At 38.7% G+C, this 25,755-nt stretch overlaps 1 protein-coding gene across 1 annotated transcript in view; it reads right to left on the bottom strand.

Moving 5' to 3' along the window:
- Positions 1-3,777: 3,777 nt before the first annotated feature.
- Positions 3,778-25,755, bottom strand: part of MID1 (midline 1) — a 172,459-nt gene continuing 150,481 nt past the window's right edge. The window contains exons 7-10 of the mRNA XM_008068365.2: positions 24,864-25,007; positions 15,077-15,238; positions 9,807-10,014; positions 3,778-5,113 (exon numbers count right to left, since the gene is read on the bottom strand). Of these exons, the coding sequence (XP_008066556.1) occupies positions 4,765-5,113; positions 9,807-10,014; positions 15,077-15,238; positions 24,864-25,007 (863 nt within the window). The 3' untranslated portion in view covers positions 3,778-4,764. The remainder of the gene's footprint in view (positions 5,114-9,806; positions 10,015-15,076; positions 15,239-24,863; positions 25,008-25,755) is intronic.

Raw genomic sequence — 25,755 nt, 5'->3', positions numbered from 1 at the left:
TCTATGGTTGCTTTTTCTGTACTATCACAAAGTTGAGTAGTTGCCACTCAGATGGTATAGGCTGCACAACTTAAAGTATTCACTCTCTGACCCTTTGTAGGAAAATGACCGAACTCTGTGACAGACCAATCCTGGCTGCACTTTAGAATCACTTAAAAAAAATAGGACAGGCTGCTGAGTCACACTCTCAACCTGTTCATCTGCGATCTTTCAGAATGGGATCCAGGAATCAGCGTTTGCAGAAAAGGTGATTTAAATGCTCAGTCAGGTTCAGAATCATTGCATTACATACTACTACCTCTAAAGCACATCACCTCGAAAACACATTTCAGGCTATGTCTTTCGAGTTGGGCTATAAGACTGAGAACAGGTCTCCAGAACAATGCTTCACACATTTTTGCTGGTATCAGAATCACCTGGAGTGATTGCTGAGTCTTACCCCAGAGATTCTGATCAGCAGATCTGAGGGCAGGCAGGAGAACTGACATTTCTAACAAGCTGTCGGTGGTGCAGGTGCTGCAGATCCCTGGACCACACTGACCCTGGACCAAAAGAGCTTTCATCTCTGATGAAAGTCAGGCTTATGGAATGGGGTTGTAGACCAAGTGCTGGGATTGTCCTAGGTCACATTGCAAAGATCCGCTCTCCTCTGCTCAAATCATCATTGCTCTCTCCTCCCACCCTATATATAAGACTTGAAATCAAGTAATCCTTGTTCTGGGTCTCCAGTCCTGCATAGGTTTTCCTTTATTGTCTCTTGAATTCCCTGGGGGATATTTTGAGACTTGTAAAATAACTATTTTAAACGGAGCGAGGTGGATGGTGGATGCGAGACAGTTTCTGGTGTAAAAGAAAATGGATTATTTGTCACAAAGCAGTACAGAAAAAATGTTGATGTTGAATAAATGTTTGTCAAATTATAACAGCAAAAACACAAAATGTGAAAAAGCAACATAGACAGGCAGAGACAGAGGGACTTGGTGCCACAAAAATGATTTTATTTTGAACCAGAAAGCAACAGCAATCAAGACAATAATCAGGGCTGAGGGCTTGGCAGTATGACTCAAGTACCAGGGATTGAATTTGTCCAGGTGCACAGAGCGGCATCAAGAGAATCAAGTTTTCATTACTGAATTAAACTCATCTGGATCACGATACTTTTCAGTGATTCCCATTTACACAGGCTTGGATTGCTTTTCAGATTTCAGATTTGTATAAATATTTCGTAAATATTTTTAAAGGTAAAGGAGCCACTGCAGTAAAACTGAGTTGGTGCTCTTCCCGCCCCCCGCCCTTTCCTTTTGTAACAGACAATGAATCAAGTACAGGAAAAGTAGAAGGTATCATGAGAATTTTTCATTTAAAAAATCCTCCACAATCAACAGTTTCTAAACTGGGGTACTATTGATATCTGGGGCCAGATAACTCTGTGGTGGGGGCTGGGCTGTGCACTGTAGGATGTGTAATGACGTCCATGACGTCCACTCACTAGATATCGGTAGCTACACATCTCCAGCTGTGACAACCAAAACGGACTCCAGGCATTGCCAGATGTCTTCGGGGGGGTGGGGGTGGAGGTGGGGCAAAATCAAGCCCTGGTTGAGAAGCATTGTTTTCAAAAACATCCTTCTGCCCCCTCATTGTCTTTGTATGCTTTAAACATTTTATTAAGGTAGATAAGATCATCAACTCCCCAACACCAATGCACATGTATGTGAGCATATATGCGTGTCTCTGCAGGTATTTACATGTGTGCCTGGAGCTGCGGTGGAATTCCACGGTCACTGGAGGGCACTAGTTCAGTTCCTCAGGAAACTTAAAGTCAATATATCAGTACCATAATCAAAAGCCTGTCTGTATTCAGGCCATTTCCTCTTCTCCAGCAGAAACCATCATCAATGTTTGCAGTCAGTTTTTGAAGTCACTTTCTTTTAAAGTTGGGAAGAAAATCTTCACCCAAGCCCACCCTTATCTTAATCCACCATTTAGGTTCCTACTGGAATGATACAGCCAGCACCTTTCAACTTTGGATCCAGATTTCTTTATTTGTATCCACCAGGAAGAGAGGTACCACGTTTCTGAGTTCTGAGTACTGGCTACATAATTTGCAAGGCCCAGTGCAAAGTGAAAATGTAGGCCCCTTGTTCAAAAATTATTAAGACTCTCAAGACAGCAACAACAGAGCATTAAACCAAGCATAAGGCCCTTCTGAACCCTGGCCTCTGGGCATACGCATGATGCCGGACCTGGCAGTCTTGGTTGGTGCTGCATCAATTTTGTTGTATTAATTTAATTGGCACTGCCATCTCTTTTGCCCCAGTATTACAATGCTCCCTGTGAAGTGAGGACCTCAAAAAATAAAACACCGTGACCCCAATCCATTTAAACAGAATGCAAAATTACACTGCAGCAAATGTTTACAGCATATATTTTTAGACTTTCAAAAAAATTCACATGGAAATCTTTTCTACATCATTACAGTAATTAAACACTGTGGCCTTTCACCATATACACATTTCCCTGTAAATATGACAACCTGAAAATAGTAACTGCTACTATCCACAATGTTTTAAGTTAGCCAAGAGTGAGACTTCAACAACAAAATTATAACACAATCTCTTGTGTCCTTATAAAAATAGCCAAAACATACCCTAAATGGCTTGCAGTGAAAATTTGAGTAATTTCTTTATGTTGAAAAACATTATTTTCATGGAAATACTGTCCTTCTAGTAAATGTTTTATGTTAACATCATAAGGCAAACTGTAGCATTTACTGATACCTGGAGACCATGATTTTAAAAACTCAGAAGTTGAGCTTTAGACCCTTTTATTTAGAACCTGTTAGTGTACAAAGTGCATTAAAATATCCATTATCCAGTTACACAAAATGTATGTAAAAATTACTGAGACAACCCTTTCAGTTTATTTAGGGAAGGCAAGTACACATGGTTTTTATATTGTAAAAAAAAAAAAAAACCCATAAAATTTCCAAAGAATGATTAATAGTTTTTTTCCATTGAGGTGTCCATCTTTTAGATGTGAAATTGTTTTAAGTAGTTATCAAAATATTCATCTGGGTATAAATAATATAGTAAATATATAGAATCTATCAGTTAAGAAGAGGAGAGTGTCTGCCAGGGAAGAGGACGGATGGACACAGGAAGCCAGCTTGGTATCCCTTGAAGTCTAGATTCGCAATCACATGAGCTTTGACCACATAATGCTGAAACAACAGGTCCACTGACTTATTTCAGGGAAGCGATTGGTTGATTTTATTAAAAATAAAATAACTAAAAACAATGTCTAAATCCATCAGTCTGTTCATTCAAAATGGCTGACCCAGTATCTCAGGTAACTATTTTAAGCAATTGAAACCATTTACAGATGTCATACCCTTTGTCAATGTAGAACCAATGCCGGAGTCCCAGTCCAAAGACTGCTCAAGAAAGCCTCAATTCATGGACCGTTCCAATGTGTCAGATCAGCATGCAAAGAATCCTATCCGACATTTTATAAGCAAGTTCTATTGTCAGGTTCCCGAATAACAAGTTCGGTTTTTTTTTGTTTTTGTTTTTTTGTCTTACGATGCTATTGTAAGCTATACTAGACTATAGAGGAATGCCTATGTCTTTCAAGATGTGTTTAATAAAGATCTGTTTATAATAAACTGTGGGACATGCATCTTGTGAGTAGTACTTAATACTAAGTGTTTTTCAGTAACTTATATTTGTATGTGGTAGTGGTGATTGAGGCCAATCAATCCAATGTGGTGCTGCCATTTGTGAGAGAACTTGTTTATTTCCTCAGTTCCAGAGACAAAGGGAAAATTGATATGGGAGAGGGGGAAACAGGACAGCTATTAAATGTAGTGAAGAAATTTCACAGGTCTAAAGGAACTATTCAAAGGAAGAATAAAATAGACTTTATATCATGAAACAGAATCTTACTTCTGATAAAACGCAAATCAGCCTGAATTTGTGAGTAATCAGTAGGATTCAAAATGACTATTTTCAATTGCAGTCTCATTCTTAATGTTCTCCCAGAATCCTTAACTCTGGGAGAAGCAGGGCAAATTCTGGCCAAAGGTTTCAGAACCTCTCTTTCCAACATTATCCCATCAGTCATCAGAAAGTAATTAAAGATTTAGCCACGAAAAGGTCCGAGGTCCAAAGTCAATGATTTTCATTCTCTCTCTTGCTCTCCATTCTAGTTGATCCGATACAAGTTTTTGACATCACAGTTTAAATACTTCAAATTAAACCAGAGTAAGAAAGCCTGTTTACTTCCCCAGTAGGTTCAAACATATTCTGTTATACACTGTCGAGGTGACAGGACCTACCATGGGATCCGTATGGGATATTATGTGAGTAGGTGAATAAACATACAGAACTACAAAATATATATATTTTTGCAAGCCCATAGACTGTGATGAAATTCAGGTTGTAAATAGCTGGTAAACTTATGGGCCTCTTAATGTGCAAAACCAAATAATTCCTAAGAGTTGTAATCCTGATTATGTGTCTCATAAATAATCTATAGATTTTCCTCTAAATACAAAAAAATTAAAGAAATTATTAAAGCCTGTACTTAATAAAAAACACAGTAAAAGGAGAGGAATCTCCCATTTTGAGCCCTATCTTAGCCAATTTCTGGACACTTTTTGGTGGGATTTAATCACACTTTTGAAGCATATGCTTTCTCAGTCCCTAATTAGTGGCTTCAACCTTTTTGTTCCCCAGAAAGCAGCTCCATGTGGCCAGATGCTCATGGCAGCTGCTCTGTGCAGTCCAAATGGTCTGGGATAGGAAGCCCAGTGATAATCGTCAGACACTTGTTCCACACGGTGAAGGTGGGGCACACGGGCTGCGCAAATGCAACATCAAAGGTGTAGAGGTGGATGGAGTTCAACGCATCGTAAAAGGCGATGGACCCATTATCATAGTCCAGCAGGATGCCCACGCGCCGGAGGTGGGGAGCAGGCTCGATGGGGATTTCCTTGCTGTTGTGTCTCACCACCCAGTTATTGTTGCAGCGGCAAAGCGCCCAGGAAGCAGAGTTCTTCCCAATCCATTCATGCTTTGGGGCCGATTTGTAAGCAAGGCCAATGGCATACCTGCAGAAACAAAACAGCAACAAAGAAAACAATGAGCCACATTGTACAAGCACATGAATTCCATTCCATGGTACTCAGGGGTCATGAAACTTGATTGTCTGCCGCCCTTGTTCATTTACTTTAAGTGAAAGCTTGGCAAGAACCCCAATAGTTGTGTTCCCCATCTACTTACCTCCTAAATGTACAGTGAGCACAAGCATTGTATCTACCCACATTCCTGTTTTCAGCTCCAACACCACGGAGAACCTGAACTTTGTGTTTTTCTTCACCCTTATAAAGACCTACACAATGAGTTCTCTAGACCAATGTCGACCAATAGAACTTTCTGCAATGATTGAAATGTTCTTCTGTGCTCAGTGTGGTGGCCACAAACCACATGTGGCTACTGGGCACTTGAACTATGACTGGTGACTGAGGGACTGAACTTTGAATTTACTTAATTGTCATTAAGCTAAATTATTTAGATAATCACACACGCCTCATAGCTGCCATAATGGAAAGCACAGCCTCGACTTCTTTTGATCTTCTTTTAATTTTTCACTTGACACCATGTATGTCATTTTCCATGACTTCAAACGCACTTTTCCAAAGCAAGCTTAGAGAATGATTTCCATTTATGGGGATAACATCACTTAGCCTAAGTTTTTTCATCTATAACACAGGAACAAGGGTAGTCTTCATCTCCCAGGTTTATTTTAAGAAGTAAAAAAGAGAATAGATGTTAAGTCCTGGGCACAGAGCCTGGCATGCAATATTCAATAACTGTTACTTTGTTATTATTGCCTGATGAACCATTAACTGTAAGTACCAGAATCAGAATTTGAAACTAGGATGATTCAAAAGGCCACAAACTTAAACAACATTTTATATTGCCTTCCCTCACCAGAAATTGTACAATTCACCACTGCCAAGAGTCCCCCTGATTATATTTCCTACTATATTTTTAAAAATTCTGAATGTGCTTGAGCAGATGGATCTTCTGGTTATTCTGAATGTTCTGTTACTACTCAAAAAAAGTCTTAAAAATTCTTCCTACAATGTTCTAAGCTTCTTAATCTCTTTTTAGTTTCTGTAATATTCACAGCATTTCATAGTTACTAAGATAAGCAAAACCCATCACTTTTAATAAAGAGTGAATGAATCACAGTTCAATTTTTAATATGTTATAGCAGAACCAGCATAATTGATATTAACATATGGTACCTTACCCAATGCAAAGAGAAAAATTTCATTAGTCTTTAATTAAATGACATTCTTTAAAAAAAATCACATTGGATTTAAAATACAATCACTTTAAGAGTGGTGTGTTTAAAAAGAAAATGAATACAACATGCTACCATTAAATCCAAAAAGAGACTGGAACTGATAATCTGTTAAGCCCAGTTTACTGGCCTGTTTGTCACCAATCCTCCCCTGCTTATGGGGTGCATTTCCCAGAATCCCCTTTCCTGTAGGAGTCTGGGTCAGGTTCTGCTATTGTGATGTCTTTGCACAAGATCCAGAAGTGCTAGGAGGAAGGGAAAAATTCTTTTCCAATGGTAGACAGTAGGCGTGAGGTTTGTGGAAGCTTTTGGATGAGCTTCTGGGTACACCTGCCTTGTGCTGTGGGCAGCTTCGCAGCAGCTGCAGCGCATCTCGACTCCATGAACTGTAGCAGCAGACCCACTGATTTCACTCTCTAGCCCTTACAGGGCTCTGAAAGCTCCTGGCTCCCTTCCTCTGTGGAGTACCTCCAGGATCTCATGTGTTGGTTGTTGTTTTGCAATTGCCAGTATCTCCCCCAAAGATGTGTCCTATGCCCTAGCAGGCATCATTTCCATCTTTCAGACAATTTGGAACCTGCATTTGTGTCACAAAATAACTACATCTGTATTTCCTTCTCGGTGCTGCACAAAATTTTTATTAAAGACCTTTGATGCTTATTTTCCATTTGAACCTTGACTGAACCCTATGAAGTACCCGTAGCAGGTATGGCTGACTTCATTTAACAAATGGAAACATAGAGAAGGTTAAAATTAGGAGTAAAATCCAGAATCTCACACTGCCCCTCCCTCCGTCTAGTAATTGTTGCATGAGCCCATTATTACTCGTTTAGTTAACACCATTTCATAAAACACGTTAGCAGTGCACGTTCTAGTGCACGTTAGCAGCACTAGAAAGTAAGAAAATAACTAAGAGTATAGCCCATTAAGCAAAGGAAAATACCATTATATTATCATTAATCTGTGAAACTATGTACATATTTCCATTGAGCTTGAATGGTGCAGGCAGAATGTAATGTTGCATTAAGTTACGCAGTGAGACATGGAGAATTCAAAGTATAAAAATTATGTTTCTCAGAGCAATGTTAACATGCCCCATTGCACAGATCATAATGTACACATTAATTTAAAGTCAGGACTATATTTCATGAGAAAATATATGTGCCGTTAGCTGCTGCAACTCAAGGTGTCACAGGCGTTTAAATCTTAGGGAGTGCCCCTTCCTTGCTAAGTGTGAACTCACTTTCTACATAAGGATTTTTTTTGAAATTGACACAATGAGGTTTGTAAAGATCCAAGTGTGGCAATTAATTTTAAAATTTCTTTTGCCCCTCATGAGTTAGTTTAGACATCTGGAGGGTGTTTTCAAGGTAATGCTGATCTCTGTTTATATAACTGAAGTGGTCTGGTGGAATTTCCCGCACTATTCATCAGTGGCAATGAGATCATAATGATCAGGTATCATTTATCACAAATAATTATTAATAGGGTGGTAATCATTTAGACTCTGGATTCTATCCCAGATTAATACAACATATTAATTAACTAGAAATATTTGCTTTTTGCACCTGCATTTATTGTGTTTTCCTTTGTGCTTTAATCTTGCCCCATTGCAGCTAAATACTGCAAATGCCAATCTAGCCCAGAGCCTAGTGAGAGGATTTGTCCTCTATCCTCTGGCAAGGATGTTGGAACAGAAAAATGTTCTGGGCAAAGAGAATTCTGAGGATAACAACATAGAAGGTCCTACTCACTCAGCTAATGTAGTATGGACCATTACTGGGATAAATGGGATACCCAAGCTTACAGTTTCACTTATTAGATTTCAGTTGATTTGTATCTATTATATAAGGGACTTAGACATATTGCATAATTTGCATAGATTTGATTTAAATTTTTAAAATATAAATAGGAAGTGCTTTATCATGCTTATATAGAAACAGCTATACTCATCATCTTCAGGTTATGCAGTGTTGAATATTAGTTTTATTTTTAAAGCTAGGATTAAGCTATCACTCGTTAAGTACACTACTGTAAGCCCTAAAGAGTAATTATAACATTTCAAAATTATATCACCCTTTTGTGAATAGCAGCATAGCATGGTGGTTACGAGCAGGGAATAGCAAACTACTACCTAGAGACCAACTCTGTCCCTCCACCTGTTTTTATAAATGAAGTTTTATTGGAACACAGCAATGCCCATTAGTGTAGGCATTGTCTATGACTGCTTTCCCACTACAACAGCAGAATTGAGCATTTGTGACAAAAAGTCATTTGGCATGCCAAACTAGGAGTATTGACTCTCTGGTCCTATACAGATAATGTTTGTGGACTCCTGGTTAAGAGCTTGACCCCCTGAATGCAGACTTCCTGACTCTGCCATCTGGGAGTTTTGTGACCTTCTGATCTTGGGCATGTACTTCAGTCACCTAATCTGTAAAATGGGGTATTTACACTTACCTTTGTAGGGCTGTTATGATGAATAAATAAGTTAACATTTGTAAAATGCTTACACCAATGCCTGGCACATAGTTGTGCCATCTGAGAGCTTGTTAAATAAAAATAAAATAGCTGTCTTTTGGAAAAACGGCAGACAGGCTTTTGTGAGACAGACGGTCAAAGTAAGGGATGCAGTTTGTGGCTGTGGATTAGGCAAGGTTAACTTTGTGAGGTGAACTAATTTCAGTGTAATTGTGTCCTGACCTTTACCCTTAGTCTTTGAGAACTCAGCAGGCTAAAGTCACTGGACTGGATCTAAGAGACCTTTCAAAGTTATTCCCAGCCTATGAGCATTGTTTCACCCCGCCCCCTCAGCCCTTAGCTATTTGCACCAACTGATCCAGTGTAGAACCACAAAATATACAAGGCAACAGAAATTAGCTGTGTAAAATGATGAAGAGTGATGTTTTAAAGTAGGGAACAATACTTTTTTCTCTACAGGACCAGAAAGTAAACATTTTTGGCTTTGCGGACCACGATTCTGTCTTAACTACTCAACTGTGCTATTGTGGCTCAAAAATAGCCATAGACAATGTATACAAGAATAGGCCTGGTTGTGTCCCCATAAAACTTTATTTATAAAACCAGATAGTGGGCCAGGTTTGGCTCATGAGCTGTAATCTGCTGATCCATGTTTTAAGGCACAAAAGAGCAGTATTAGCATATTATAGCTCTTCCAGGGACCGGAGCTCTATAATCTTAATCTGCTAACCTACAGATGTGAATGTTAGTATAAATGGTTGTTATTTAAAGTCACTGACTGAGTTTTGGGATGTTTTTTATGCAGCATTATCCTAGCAAGAGAAGACTGATACATCTTTTCTGAATGTTATTCTTCAAGATAGATTCTGGCATGGGTTGATGCTCTGACAAAGTACAGAATAAGATGTGCCTTTTTAATAACTAGAAGACAATAGATGTAAGTTGCCTACCATGTGCTTCCACTTATGACCACTTCCCAATAATGCCGGCCACTATCAATAAACACGTTTCCAGCTACTCCATAGCTCCCTTGGCTGGTGAAGCGTTCAGGTGTGTGACTCTTCTTGGATGATGACTCATCACGTTCTACTGTCAAGTTATCATGGGACACCTTCAGTTTTCGATGAGCAGATTTGGGATCCAGTTTAAATGGTTGACCTGGAAAGCAGGAAGAAGAATGTCAATTTTGACATAACCATTTGCATATTTTTATGATCAAATTTAAAAGACAGAGGCCAGGTGCAGTGGCTCAGGCCTATAATCCTAGCATTTTGGGAGGCAGAGGTGAGAGGATTGCCTGAGCACAGAGGAGTTTGAGACCAGCCTGGGCAAATTGGTAAGACCTCATCTCTACTAAAAATTAGCGAGTGTGGTGGCATGTACCTGTAGTTCCAGCTACTTGGAAGGCTGAAGGGGAAAGATTGCCTGAGCCCAGCAGGTCGAGGCTGCAGTAGCCATGAGAGTGCCACTGCACTCCAGCCTGGGCAGCAGAGTGGGACTCCAACTTCAAACAAACAAACAAACAAACAAACAAAAAGACAGGATCAAAAAAGCCCTCCCTGAATCATGCCTTTTATCACAAAGTAGTATCTTATATTTTAATAGTAATTTAAACTTTATAAACAATTTTCAAACTTTAAAACAATTTTCTGGCAATGTCTTCATGCAAGTTTTCATGATATTCAAAATATAATAGGGGGCAGCAACTCTGTGTCAAGTATAGTACACAGTAAGAGGTAAGAGTGAATCATAATGTTCCCTTGCCTTCATGAGCTTTCAGTTTATCAGTTCCAAGATAGGGATTTAGTGGCACTATACTAACTATTCAACAACAGCATGGGCAAAAGGACTAACTAGAACATATGCTATGTGCTATCTTCATGGATTCTAGCTGTACATAGCAGCACAGGTACATACTGGCTGGATAGCATCCCCAAAAGGAGGAGGGAATGAATATTTCATTTTCCACCATTGCTCTACTCAATCCAGCTTAAGATGCACTCATGCTCAATAGACTTCAGACCAGAAACCAAACAAATCAAGGTTTCAGGTCTTTACATGTAGAGTATTCTAGAGGCTTACAGTATTCTGAGATTCTTAAAAAAAAAAGTATTACTTTTATGAGCTTAGAATGACTGTAAAATTTTCAACCCACAAAATCAGGGAAAAAATGTGGTCCTATTACCTAGGTTATCTACTCCTGAGTTTATTTATATATAATAAGGCCCTCTTTATTTCATTACTTACATTTGTATTTTGAAGATTTAACTATTAAAAATCGTAGCAGAGTTATGCCTGGACATTTTGTCATAGCTGTTACTTCTTTGACAATTCAATATTAGTTTGGAGTACTGCCTGTCATTCAACACCACACTGAGTACAAGGAAGTTAAAAGCAGGAAATGAGTTACAACCTGATGCAAATACCATGGTGGCCAAACTCCACAGCCACTGTTGCAGTTGGCAGGACCCTTTGCCCAGTATAGCTCTCAGGTGATCACAAGAAAAAGTTTGGTAAATTGGACTATGGCAATACATGATACTGGCCGAGAAATTAACCCAATGAGTATGAGGCAGTGTGCGTTTTGTCACATGTGGGCAGGCAGAATTATTTTCAGTCACCTCTTGGATACAAACACAACACAAGCATCTCTAAAATCCTTTCTTTCAGATCAGGGATAAGCATGCTTTTTCTGCAAGGGGCAAGATAGTAAATATTTTCAGCTACTCAGGCTATGTGGTTTCTTTTGTAACTATTAGAACCTTCTGCTGTAGTGAAGAAGCCACAACAGAAAATAGGCACAACTACTTTATTTACAAAAACAGGCAGCCAGATTTGGCCTTTGAGCTATAGGTTGCTGAACCTTATTTTAGATTTCTGTCCTTATCAAAGAACAGCTTTAAAGGGGGAGCTGAGAAAAGCCTCAAGTGCTAAGCAGGGCTAAAGACCTATGGGATTACATGTGTAGTTTAAATTTTGATTTGTCTTGTAAAAAAAAAGTCCTTGGAAATGATTGTGCCAGCAACTAGAAAAGAAGAGTATGAAGGTAGCTTTGCTTAAACTATTTCAATTTTTCAAGGTGAAATGTAAAATGTGAGTAAAAATAATTGGATACTAATGGGCAGAGTAGGAAGAAATTCCATAATGGGCCTGAGTATGGTGGCTCACAACTGTAGCCCTAGCACTTTGGGAGGCCATGGTGGAAAGATCGCTTGAATCCAGGAGTTCAAGGCTGTAGTGAGCCATGATCATACCACTGCATTCCAGCCTGGGTGATACAGCGAGGCCCTGCCTCAAAAAAAGGAAGGAAGGAAGGAAGGAAGAAAGGAAGGAAGGAAGGAACAAAGGAAGAAAAGGAAAGAAATACTCCGTAAGAGCACTCATCATTTACAGTAAAGGCCAAATTCTGTTTGACTTCCTTCTGGTGAGGAATATCAGAATGTTGTAGCCATCAGAAAGACTAGCCTTGTGATGGTGAGATACTGCTTCAAACATCCTGCCTGCCTTGGCTCACACCTTCATCCACCATGTACAGAGCAGGATCTTGCATTCTCAGTGAGCAAATTCTGCCTGTGCTTCACGTGTGTATTCCAGATAAACCACTACCCACTCAGCCCAAATTCAAGGCTTTTGCTTCAATGAGGACAAATTAGTTCAAGGAAGAAATTTCTTTAGCAAAGAAATTACTTTACTGAAGAATTCAATTTACTATAATATCTGTATATGGCATGACTCTATTCAGGCTGCAGTTTTTTACATGGACAACTCTTTCAATAATCTCTTGACATTTTGCCCAGCTGCCAGTCTCCCTTCCTTGTGATCCACTCACCACATCACAGGAGAGCTTTATTTAATGGAAAATTTCATCCTGACTCTCTTATTTAAGCTCTTCAATATATCCCCTACTCAATCATTGCTATCTAAGGAAACTCCCTGGCGTGGACTAGAAGAATTTCACAATCTGCTCTTGTCTCCAGGTTCCTGGCTACCCATCTTGCCAATGTAAGACACACTTTTACCACACTGATCAATTTTCTGTTCTGCAAACATATTCTCCTTATCTCTAGGCTTTTGCACATGCTGATCCCTCTGCATGGAACACTGCCTCCTCCTTACATCCCCTGCTCCTAATCCACCTTGGAAAGCTTCCCAAGGCTGTTCTGGGGCATCTCCCCCCATAAACTCAAGGCCTCTCATGGTTACTCCTACTGCAGGCTTCACACACTGAATAGTAATTAAGAATTGACATGCTTTATTCCCCAATAGTCTATGACCTTTTTAGAGAAGCTGCACACCTTAGGGATTTAAGATGTTCACAGTATCCTCAGCATCCTGCATAGCATCTCAAATATACTAGATGCCCAAACATATTTTTGAAAGAACAAATGTTCACATGTTCTAATATATATCAAAAACTACTATCTGAGTGTGTGTGTGTGTATGTATATATATATATATATATATATATATATACGTATATATATATATATATATATAGTGCCATTTATTGCGTGGTTATAAAGAAACATGTCATCATGCTGTATTTTCTTATGTACTTAGAATTGTTTTGAGCTTGTCTTTGTGACAACTCATAAATGAAATGAAAATATTCCCATTTTAAAAGTTAAGAAATGGCCAGGCACAGTGGCTCATGCCTGTAATCTCAGCACTTTAGGAGGTCAAGGCAGGAGGATCACTTGAGGCCAGAAGTTCGAGACTAGCCTAGACAACATAGCCAGACCTCGTCTCTACAAAAAACTTTAAAAATCAGCTGGGCATGGTGACACATGCCTGAAGTTTCAGCTACTCAGGAGGCTGAGGAGGAAGGATCACCTGAGCCCAGGAGGTTGAGGCCGCAGTGAGCCATGATCATGCCACTGCACCCCAGCCTGGGTGACAGTGAGACTCTGAGTCAAAAAAAAAAAAAAAGAAAGAAAGAAAGAAAGAAAGAAAGAAAAAGTGAAGAAACACTAAATCCATTGTGGGATCTTGAACTGGATCCTGGAACAGGAAAACAACATTAGTGAAAAACTGGTAAAATCTGAATAAAGTCTAGAGTTTAGTTAAGAGTAATGTAGAAATGTTAATTTCTTAGTTGTAACAAATGTACCAAGGTTACATAAGATATTAACATTAGGGTAAACTGGGTTAAGGGTATACAGAACTCTGTACTATCCATAGATTTACTATACATTTACAATTATTCCATATTAAAAAGTTTATTTTAAAAAATGAAGAGACTAGCCACACAATCATATGGGTACCAAGTGGCAGAGCCTCAGTCTTCTCATTCTTAATTTAGTGCTCTCTTTGCACCCCTATGCTATTCCTTGAGGACTCAACACATGCTCTATAATGTATTGGGAAAGTCAGGGAAATGGGTTCAGTAAGGGTTACTCTTGAAAAACAGTTGGATGTTCCTCTTGACTGGCTGGCAACCCCACAACATGGCGCCATATTGACACACTCCAATTTGCTTTCCCTTGGGAGGTCTTATGCAAAGAAACACCATGTTACATAACACAATATTTCTAGATCAAAAAGATGTAAAGAAAAAAGCGAGACTAAAACAAAACATATGTGGGCAGAGACACACAGAGGGAACAGTATCATGAGACACATACATAGGCCAGATTATTCTCTGTGCTGGGGGCTGTCCTATTCATGTGGGATGTTTCCCATCATCCCTGACTTCTACCCACTCGATGCCAGTAGCATTCATCTAATTGTGACAATCAAAAATCTCTCCAGAGATTGCTAAATGTTTCCTCTGGGTGTGTGTGTGTGTTGGGGGGGGGGGGGGGGTGAGGGAGAATTGTCCCCGATTGAGAACCACAGACCCAGACAGTTCTCTGCAATAAAAGGATTTCAGAATAGTTATTAATTTGCTATTCTGCCATGAAAATAATACTATTTACAGAGTAAACACCATTTACAGAGCCCCTACTGTGTGTCAGGTTTTATACATACATGTTCTATTTCTCACAAGAACCCCTGCCCCAGGATTATTTATTTTAAAAAATGATAAGACTGAAGTGCAGAGATTATTTGAAACCCAGAGGTGTCTGAAGCAAATTCCACTTCCACAGTGACTTTTTACTTGCTTTTTGAGACTGTCAGTGATGCCTAAGACAGAGAAAAGAAAAAAAAGTGGGAGATAGAGTCTGCTGAAAGGAGAGCAGATGAAACACGGCAGCTCTGCTGAGTTCACAGCACTTACTGTTTGTCTTCAACTTCCCAGGCTCACTGCTGCGGCTGCCCGCCTGGTTGATAGCCTTGACCATGAAGATGTACTTGGTACCGCTCTGCAGACCATGCACTGTGTAGTGGTTCTGCTTGATGTTGGGCACGATCATCCAGCTATCCGCTGAGTTACACAGACCTGCAAAGCCAACCGGACATGGTGCAGTTCTTTGGCACAAGCACAGGGCAATGTTTGTATACTTTTAGCTTGAATAATTTCAGTTCATTTGAACTGTTAGAGCTGGTAAGTGGAGGTTTTGTTGTGATAGCCATGTGTGAGAAACTTACTTTACTAACATAGATTTGGCAGATTGCAGTTTTACCTCCAATTCTTCACCTTGCCCTGTATCCAGGCCTAAGTGACTTTGCAGGTACTCCCTTTAAAGAGGGGATATATTTCCTTGTCACATGGCTTTGATTCTGGTCATATGATTTGCTTTGGTCAACAGGATGAGGCTGAAATGATAATGTGCCAGCTACAAGAGTAGGCATTACAAGGTCTGGAGGGTTTCTGTTGACCCCTTGTGTCTCTTCCATTGCCATGGGGAAAACATTCCCAGAATAATCTATCTGTTCATCCCAACAGGATGAGACATAGGGAACAGCTTTACTACTCAGCCAACACCCAGCAAATGCAGGACTCAGCCAAGCAGAGATCAGCCAACCCCAAAGATACAATCATCAGGGTTGTTTGTGGTCCTGTATTAGTGTGGGAGCTAAGTGTTATAGGAAACATATTCCTAAGAGCATCCTGGAGCAGCAGCACTTATGAGTAGCTCAGGTCCAGTGTGAACCTTGGGTAAGCATCCACAAGGATTTTTTATCAGCTGCATCCCTAGGATGACTGGTTCTAGAGCAGAGTGGGGCTGTTGCTCTGGCTGCTTTCTACAGGATGTGGGTTGGGGAGCAGGCTAAGGATTTATGATGCTTGGAAGAACACGTAGGAAAAAGGAAGCCCATTTTGTTTTGCAGCTGGTTGATGCTGAAAACATCTCTTTGGTATCAGTTCCAACTCTCCTCTCTCCTCTTTCCACCCATCAATCTCCACTCCAATAGAACCTTTTTCCAGCCCCCTGGTGACCAAGCTGTCATGAAGTTTCCTGACTCTGTTGAATTTCCTTCACCAGTCCCTGGAAGAGGGCTGGGCTCCTCCACTTCCTGAGGGACTTCAAACTCACCGCCTTCCCCTTCCCTTTCAGTTGATTTGCAAGTCAAAGGGTTAGTTCCTTTGATCTTGAAGCAACTTATACCTTACCAGATTCTCAAGAAGCAGTCTTTAATTTTTTTTTTTTTTTTTTTTGGTCTCACCACTTTGAGACTTTAATAAAACCTTTCTGTAGAAAGAAATTCACAAATGTATATACACACTAAACCACAAATATTTGCATAGCACCTCAAGGTAGTCACAGGCCCCTGGAGTCTGTCTTTGAATCCTATGGAATACTTTCTCCAACTTTTGAGCTAAAAATTATTCATGGTATTCTCACAGTTGAGAAAAACTTGAAAGTATTTTGTTAGTTGTGAAAATTCACCTCATACATATGATTTATATCTTGGATGTATAGTATTTTGAGGTATACATGTCAGTAAATTTAAGTGTATGTGTGTGTGTGTGTGTGTGTGTGTGTGTGTGTGTGTGTGTGTGTGTGTATTTGGCCTTGTAAATTTTCTGTTGCCTCTTTTCATTTCCACCTGCAAATACTTTCACCAGAAGAGTGCCAGATTTGAAAAGCCAGCTTAAAATAAGAAAATAACTTGAGATTCACAGAAGAAACTGTGCGTGTTTATGTTTGGCGATTAGGTAAAGCAATTAGAGGCACCATCTATCCTTCTATTCCCACTTTTCTCTAAATCCTATCCCTCTGATCTCCTACCAATTTTCACTTGCACAAGACTCAGGAAAACATCCACAAATAGTTTAGTGATGTAGGAATCTCCTACTATATATCCCTTCTCATCTTGCCTCACCATACCTTTTCTTTGAATATAGCTGTAATAAATTTTGTATTTCTGGACAGTGCCACACCAAGTATTAGATTTTGATCCAATAAATGACGGGTCATTTTGAACTCTAAGCTCTGGGCCCCAAGAAGCTTATAACTCTCTTTATGTATTTAATAATATTATTACATTGGTAATAAAACAAACAAAAAAATGCGAGGGTTTTTTTTTTGAGTTGGAGTCTCTATTGCCTGGGATAATTGATTCATATTCCTAGATCTTTGTCAACAACAGTCAGGCACAAATGAAAACAATAAGAGCATTCAGTAGATTTAAATGAGAATCCTATCAATTTCACTGCTGTTACACTGTTCCTGTTTAATTGCACATGTTACAATAAAATGACTATTGTGGTCAAAGAAAGCAAATGTAAAAATGTTTCAATAAACTTTACATCACTGTACAACCCCAAAGCTGGGTTTAATGTGGTAGGGGAATGCTTTCAGCAGCATCATAAAGCAGATGTCTGAAACTGCTGCAAACTGCAACTTGGCCTACAGTCCAAAGTCTTAACCCAACAAAGATTTAATGTTTCAGAAACTTTTTCCAAACAAAAAGGGAGTCTGACTATCTTGATTATTTTGAAGAGGTTACTAATTTTTTCCCTTGAATATTAAAAGAACAAAATGCTCATGAAGTAGTAAAACTTTATTGGCTAGCTTTACACTGGTACAATCTACTTTCATGAATTCTAACCACTATTACTGTTTGGGTTTTCCTTTATATTACTATTATTACCAGGATAATAATTGAGAAGTTGATTAAAAGTGCCAAAAAGGCAATACTGACAATTTTCTTTTGGAGGCTGAAGTAAGTAGGGTGACTTGGAGTGCACCATTATTGCGTTACTGGTGTTGGTCCTACGCCAGCACTACCCAACTTCTTGCATATGGTGCTGAGCACCAAGTTTACTTAAACAAGACCGCTCTGTCTTGATACCCCACTGTGTTAGGACTATTGACCAGGTTTTATTCATCTCTTTATGAAACACCCACACAACCATCCTGACTGAAACTTCCCTTTTCTCCAAACTTGTTTTCAATCATCTTTGAGGGTGTTTCAACATTCACCTCCTCCAACTCAACTTGAAGTATTAAAACAACAATGGAATTTGGAAGATAATTAGTCCAGAATGAAAACTAATTGAGTTTTTCAATTCTGTACATTTTTTTCATGCAGAATAAATCAGAAGCATTTCCCTATATAATGTGGCCCATTATAAGATCTTAATTACACTTGGGGTTTCAGAGTGTTACGGCAACTAGCATCTCGCTGCAAAACATTATGTATAAAAACATCACATGACGTGGACATTCTTTGGAGAGGCTGCACACTGGATTCTAACATCTTTTGTCCCTTCCAACAGATTGGGCAGAAGTGAACATTCTTTTCCTTCTTCTCTGTAAAAATAGCATATGCTTGATAATTTTCATGAATCTTTTTGAAATGACTAAAATAAATTAAATACAGATAACTACTTTGCCATTAAGGCTGGAAAAAAAATGCAGCTTTTGATTTTTGGTAAGAATAAAAATAGGTTGCTGAGAAAAGCTCCCAATTTAAGATTTTAAATGAGGCATTAAAAGTAGTTTTGGGAAAAACATGGAAAACATTGTAAAATTAAATACATATCTTGTTATTAGTAAGCAATCCATTAACATGTGTGGTCAAACTCTATCAATAAAAAATGAAAAATAAATGAATGTTATTATTTTGTATTTGAATATATGCATTTCATTAGTGACAGTCTTTTTACAAGATTAAAGAAACTCTGTAGATATTATCTAATTCTCCTTCACTAATGCCAGTTGAAGGCAATTAACTACAATTTATTATGACACATGAAGAAACCATGACCTAGAAACAGTAAAAGATTTCCTAGTAGCATAAGGAATTACAGCCAGGTTTTGAGCATTCTATTTTCTCATTTTCAGTAGAATTTTACCATTAGATCTTGCCATTCAATATTACATCTACAAATGATACTCCTCCAAATAGGACAGATTATTGAACAACATACAAGAAAGGCCTTTCACATAAAGATTGTGTGAAAAGCTGTCATATAGATAATCCTGGCAAATTGCACAACTGATCTTTGTCATATGGCATAAATATCAGCCTTTCTTTTAAAATGCAATGATGGGTGAGTACAGTCAATATATATGTATGAATAATACCTTTGAATACTTATGTGTTACTACTGTGGCAAATGAAAGACAAAGGCCTTTACTTTTATTATACTTTCAACCACGTGAAGTTAAAGCATTATCCTTTCTTATAGATGAGGAAACAGATTTGGAGGATATGAAATAATTTGACCAAGATCACAGAGCTGGTGAGGTCCAAAGTTGGAACTCAAATCCAGGTCTCCCTCAGTCACTACAAATGTGTATAATATTTAAGAAGAAAATAATTTGAAACTGCATCTCAGTTAGCTTTTTATTTAAGTTTATTCTTTGTTGCAAATTGATCCTGTAAGCATCAGGACTTCACCATCCTGATTTAACAGGCATAAAGAGATGAACAAATTCTGATATGTACAATTCAATGAGAGTATCTCAGTTTGATCAGCACCAACAATTTCATTGTTTTCTATCTGTCCTAGGAAAATGGGCCTTTCTGAAATCTGCACATTCAATAAGGCAGGTTCATAATTATCATTAAGCCATTTGCATTTATTGTCTTGTGGTAACTGGTTTCTGAGAACAAAATATCTTCTCTAGAATCACCCAACATAAAGTTCTGAGTTCATTATACTGAGTAGTTTTTCTCTTGTTGACTTTCTTTAGGCCTGGCATTCTTGCACTATCTATTCCATGTATGTGTTATAATTCAGTATTATTTTCAATGCCAGTAACATGGAAAACAAGTCAGTCACAGTTTAGTCAACTGAGCCTAAGTTTCAAGTAATAAACATCTTCCTTTCATTTTGGGGATGGAGTGAAGCCTTGGTATCATGTTAGAGCTCTAAAGTAGATTGCTTTCTGGCCCTGATTCCTTGCTCCTCCCTGTAGCCACACCTTTGCCATGAAATCTTGCAGGTCCTTTCATTCTCACCCTGGGCTCATGCATAGGGCTTGCTTTGGCAAATGGCATGTTAGCTAATGTGACACAGATTGGAGGTTAAAAAGTGCATGTGTAATTGGGCCTGCCCTTATACTTTCACCTCTGCAACCATGAAGAGAATAGACTTGAGCTGGACTGCAAGGAGGATGAGAGATAAGTGCAGCAGTCAAGATGCCTCAGTTACCAGCTTGCATGGGAGGAAGCCAAGATCAGCAGGTCCTCCTAGTTGACACCCAGCTGACTCCAGACACATGAGCAATAACTTTTCATTGTTAAATGCTACTTGGGTCCTGTGGTTGTTAGCTATTCAGGAAAAGCCAACTGATACAGAGCCCATCAGTCCATCCCATGGCTATATATACTTGCCAAATGCCCATGCTAATTTGATTCAGGAGGAACATAACCATCTGTGGTGGACATACCCTAGGATGACCCCCAGAATTTCTACTCCCTAGTATTCATGACTTTGTGTAATCTTCTCCCTTTAGTATAGGCAGGATCTGTGACTTGTTTCTAACCAATAGAATGTGGCAAAGGACGAAGGTCTGTCACCTTTATTGCTCCTGTGATTATATTACATTATATGGCAAAGGTGAAAGCAAAGGGATTTGCAGATGTAATTAAGGCCCTAATCAGTTGACTTGGAGTTAATCAAAAGGAAAATTACTCTGGGTAACTCTGACTCAGTCATGTGGGCCCTTTAAAGTCAAGTTTAGAGGTAAGAGTCCTGAAATAGTAAACTTTCTGTCCCTTGATGGCTTTGAAAAAGTAAGCTGTTATGAATTCCACAACCATAATGAAACAAATTTGCTGGGTCTCCATATAAGAATTCAGCCCAGTCAACACCTTTATTTTAGCTTGTGAGACCCTAAGAAGAGGATCCAGATAAACTGTGCCCAGAATCCAGATTCATGGAAAATGAAACTATAAATGTCTTAAATTGCTAGGTTTTGGGAAATTTGTTTCACACTAATAGAAAACTGTTATCAGTTTTCCTGAATCAAGCAAAAATAATTTCAGAGAAATATAATGTTTCTCACATGTGCCAAGAAGCACCCTTTTGGTATAAAATGACTCAAAATATTTTCTTTTTTTCTAGTTATACTATTTACTCATTAACAGACATTGCTTCTATCAGTCCTCTATGTGTTTTCAGAGAATGTTCTCTTGATATTTTGCAATGAATCATGCCTCTATTTTCTACCTGCTCTTCTCAGACCTTCATGCACTCCTCTTCTCTGAGGATCTTGGAATTTCTAACCATATTTTCATCTTTTTCAAGTTTGATACAGTCCCTGGTTCAGTTTACCCAATGTGCTATTAACATTCATCACACAACACTGAGAAAGTAATTCCTTAAGTGAAGACAAAAAGAGATTAATTATACTTCCTTCTTTTTGTTGTGTTTCCCTTCCACGCTATGTTGTATAGTGTGTGGGGGTCACTGTGTTATGGTCTCAATATTTAGCATGTAATCATGTAGAAGTTACATGTTCACCTTGCTTTAAATAAGAGTATCTTAACCACGACACTGCTGACATTTTTGGGCCAGATGATTCTTTGTTGTTGAGGGATTTCTTGTGCATTGTGAGATGCTCCCCATCATCCTTGGCTTCTACCTAATAGATGCCAATAGCACCCTTCAGACATTGTCACATGTCCCCTGGGGGGCAAAATTGCCCCTGGTTGAGAATCACTGCTTATATGAAGAAGAGACTATTAAGTAAGATATTAGTGATTTTAGAATAATTTTTGTTTCAGGTTTATAGTTAAGGACAATCAAGTTTTAACATTTCTCTGGACTTTAATTTCATGTTAAGTTTATGGTATATATATCCATGATGGGTGAAATATAAGCTCATACATCTGTAAAAATGCATGTAAAAAATCACATCATCTCTCTGAAGGGCAATTTGGCAATGTCAACTAAAATTAAAATGCAAATAATCTTTTCCTAGCTATTGCACTTCAAGTAATTACACTACAGTTGTAACTTCCCATATGTGAAAGGAGATATATTTAAGGATATTCATTGAGGCATTGTTTATAAGGACAAAAGATTGGAAACAAGATAAATATACATCAATAGAAGATGTGATAAATAAATTAGAGCATGTCTTTACAATGGGAAACTACACTGTCTCAAAAAGTAATAAGACAGCTTTTTATTTGTGCTGAAATAGAATGATCTCTCAGACATAATATTTAGTAAAAAGAAGCAAGGTAAAGGATTGTGTATGGTATCCACATACAGAAAAATATTTTAGACAATTTTCTTCATGATCTGGAGCAGGCGTATAGAGCCAGGAATGAGAATCATACAAGAGGAATTCAAAATCCTGGGAGGATAGCAAAATGTTACCAAATTATTGCCAAAGCAATGCTTCTCAGACTTGCTCCCAAAAGTACTTCAAATATCTGAGGATAGTGATGATGTTTCCTAGGGAACTGGGTCAGAGGCAGAGAAACCTTCTGGAATTCCCTTTCCCTTTCCATCTGTGCTGCTGGTGCCATTTGCAGGTCCTGGCTATTTCTGTCTCAGTGAATTAGTACGAAATCTCCTAGCTGATATTTCTGCTTCTAGTTTTACCCTGTTCCACTCCACCCTCCACAGTGTTCCCAAGTCACCTTCTAAAAGTACATTTGATCATAAGTCAAAGGGGTAAAATCCAAACATGGTATGGCTTGAGTTACCCTTTGTGATCTAGCTCTTGCCTGTGCGTTGGAATTAAGTGACTGATGATTAAAAGCATGTGGCCGGGCTTGGTGGCTCAGCCTGTAATCCCAGCACTTTGGGAGGCCGAGGCGAATGGATTGCCTAAGCCACAGGTTTGAGACCAGCCCGGGCAACTTGGCAGGACCTCATCTCTACAATAAATAAAAAATTAGCCAGGTGTGGTAGCGCATGCCTTTGTTCCGGCTACTTGGAAGGCTGAGATGGAAGGATCACTGGAGCCCAGCAGGTCGATGCTGGGGTGGCCATGAGTGTGCCACTGCACTCCAGCCTGAGTGACAGAGTGAGACTCCAACTAAAAAAAACCAAAAAAAACAAAAACAAAAACACGTGCTTTCTGGAGCCTGACTGATACAGGTTTGAGTCCTCGCCCTATTTCTCTATGTTCATTTTTCACTGTCTCCCTTTCCTCACTTACCTCTCTAGCTAGGCTTAATTAGGTAAGACCTCCCAATATACCCTGATACATTATCTCCATAGGTTTGCTTATGATAACACAGCTGTCGGGGATATGCTTAATTATTGATATACACCCACTCTCTTTAAAGACTTAGTTAACCATAACTTCCCCCAAGACCTTTTTTTCTCACTCACAATTTCTGTCCTCTCTGTATTCCCTACATACTTAGGTAGTTTGCCCAAGCTGTTCTCGACATTTTCATGACTTTCCCACCTTTCATTCAAAAATTACACATTCTTGGTAAATGGTAAGATTTCAGTAAAAACTTCCAAGGCAGTTCAGTTATGGAAGAGAAGGTGAGAGAGTTGGGGAGAGGAAGCTGGGAAAAGCAGATATAAGGAAGATAGGGGGAGTCATCTGTTGGCAAGGGTCATTTATACTTTAGTCACGTAGAACTTGGTGTATTTCTGCATCACTCTTTTAATTAGTCTCAAATCAAATTTCTATTTTAGACATCACATGCCTCAGAATTACTATGCTAGGAAAACATAGTGTAGTTAAGAGAGAAAAGGTTTATATAATAAAAGCACATTAAGTTAATATGAATGTATTCAAAACATCTCTGTTGAAAAGTGACTGTTATTCTATTCTGTTCTACTTTGTCATGTTCCATTTTACGTTGTTAAAGAAGTTTGAAACTTCCTCCCCTGAAAAGTCATTTCTTCTGGTCCTTTGCCTTTTGCTCAATTCAATTTAAATATCTCTGTGGGATGGGGAAGAGTGTTTCCTCTGTTATCATTTCTCTGTCCAGCTACTACTACTATTTGAGATAATCAAAATGTCCCCGATGGTAATCAAATGGGCCTCAGAGAGAGAGACAGGGGCTCTGTGTTTCAGGTAAGGCTGGTCATTCTTCCCAGGTGGGGCCAGTTACTAATACTTCAAGTGATGAATCCAGCTCTCCTTTGAATGGGACCAGATATTTAATATTATTTGGCTATTTATTTTATTAAATCCTTTCTTTAAAAAATATAAAATAACACTCAGAAAAGTACATAAAACTAAATGTATAGTGACTAAATCATGTAACTTCCACCTAGATATTGTCATTAATCCAGAAGCTCCACAGTTTTCTTTCCAATGATGCCATTCTCCCTCCCATCCTGGAGATAACCACAATCATCCTGACTTTGATTTATAGTTTTAACACCTATGAACTTGTCCTAAGCAAAATAGTTAATTTCAATCTTTAAGTTATGAATCTGTAAATGGATTCATGCTACATATATGTTTTTTGTTTCCAGCATGTTTCCCTTAACAATATGTTTGTGAGATTCATCCATGTGGTTTGCTAGAGGTCATCAATTTTCATCAATGCTTGGGCAGCTATTTTTACTAGTGTAGTACAAGTGAGTACTATTCCTTTCTTGATCAGAAAAGACAAACCAGTAAGTACTGTGTATTCTTTTTTTACTTGTCTTCCATTGATGTTTACACCCAGGAATGCAATCTATCTGAAAATAGTCATCAAATAGAGAAATAAAGAGGCCATGAGATACTCACTAACGACGTTGGCTTGTCCGGTGAATATGGTGTACTGGAGCTCATAGGAGACCACACTGAATTCATCATCAGAGGTCCAGTGCACGGTGATGGTGTCATATGAAGCCGTGCAGAGCTCTTCTCTTATTGTGGGAGGGTTGGGAGCTGTCGGGGTCGAGAATGTTCATCAGTGGAGAAGCAGACACTACCGGGATATTTGACAGTCAATCAGACCTTTCTAAATAGGTCTGTCAGGACTCCTATCCTAGGGATGGAGACCCCAATCCAAATAACATTTAGTTGACTGGTTATTGCTTCTAATTTAAACAAAGAGTGGATAGATTCAGACGGTGTGAATTTATCTCTGTGTATCATGATAATATGTTTGAGAAGTTAAGCAAACAAGCCAATCTTGTGCACAAAGGAAAACATATCCAAAAAAGGTATATAAGATGAACTTTTGTAGTTTCATTCACTTTGGGGGTTGGCAAAATTTTTCAGTAAAGATCTAAATGGTAAATATTTTAGGCTTTGTGGGCAATACAGTTTCTGTTGCAACTATTCAACTCTTCCATTGTATTATGAAAGCAGCCACAGACAATTTGTACATGTGGGTATGGCCAGGTTCCAATGAAACTTTATTTACAACAATAGACAGAGGGCTAGATTTGGCCTGCGATGCAAAGCTTGCCAATCTCTGATTTAAATGGTGCACAGATATTTTTATATTTAGGCATCCAGTTGGAAAAATACTTCTGTTTGTTATCCCACAGCAAATCAGCCAAATAATTGTTTGAATTTTCTTCTTTCATTAGATGTTTTGATGCCTTGTAAAAAATTAATTAGTGCAGCCCTATTTTCTTCTCATTTCTCAACTCATGGGTGATACCTCAAATTAAAGACCATGATTAAC

The sequence above is a fragment of the Carlito syrichta genome, unplaced genomic scaffold (assembly GCF_000164805.1).
Source record: "Carlito syrichta isolate Samal-C Ts95f unplaced genomic scaffold, Tarsius_syrichta-2.0.1 Scaffold310547, whole genome shotgun sequence".
NCBI lineage: Eukaryota > Metazoa > Chordata > Mammalia > Primates > Tarsiidae > Carlito > Carlito syrichta.
This window is presented reverse-complemented; position numbering and strand designations above follow the sequence as displayed.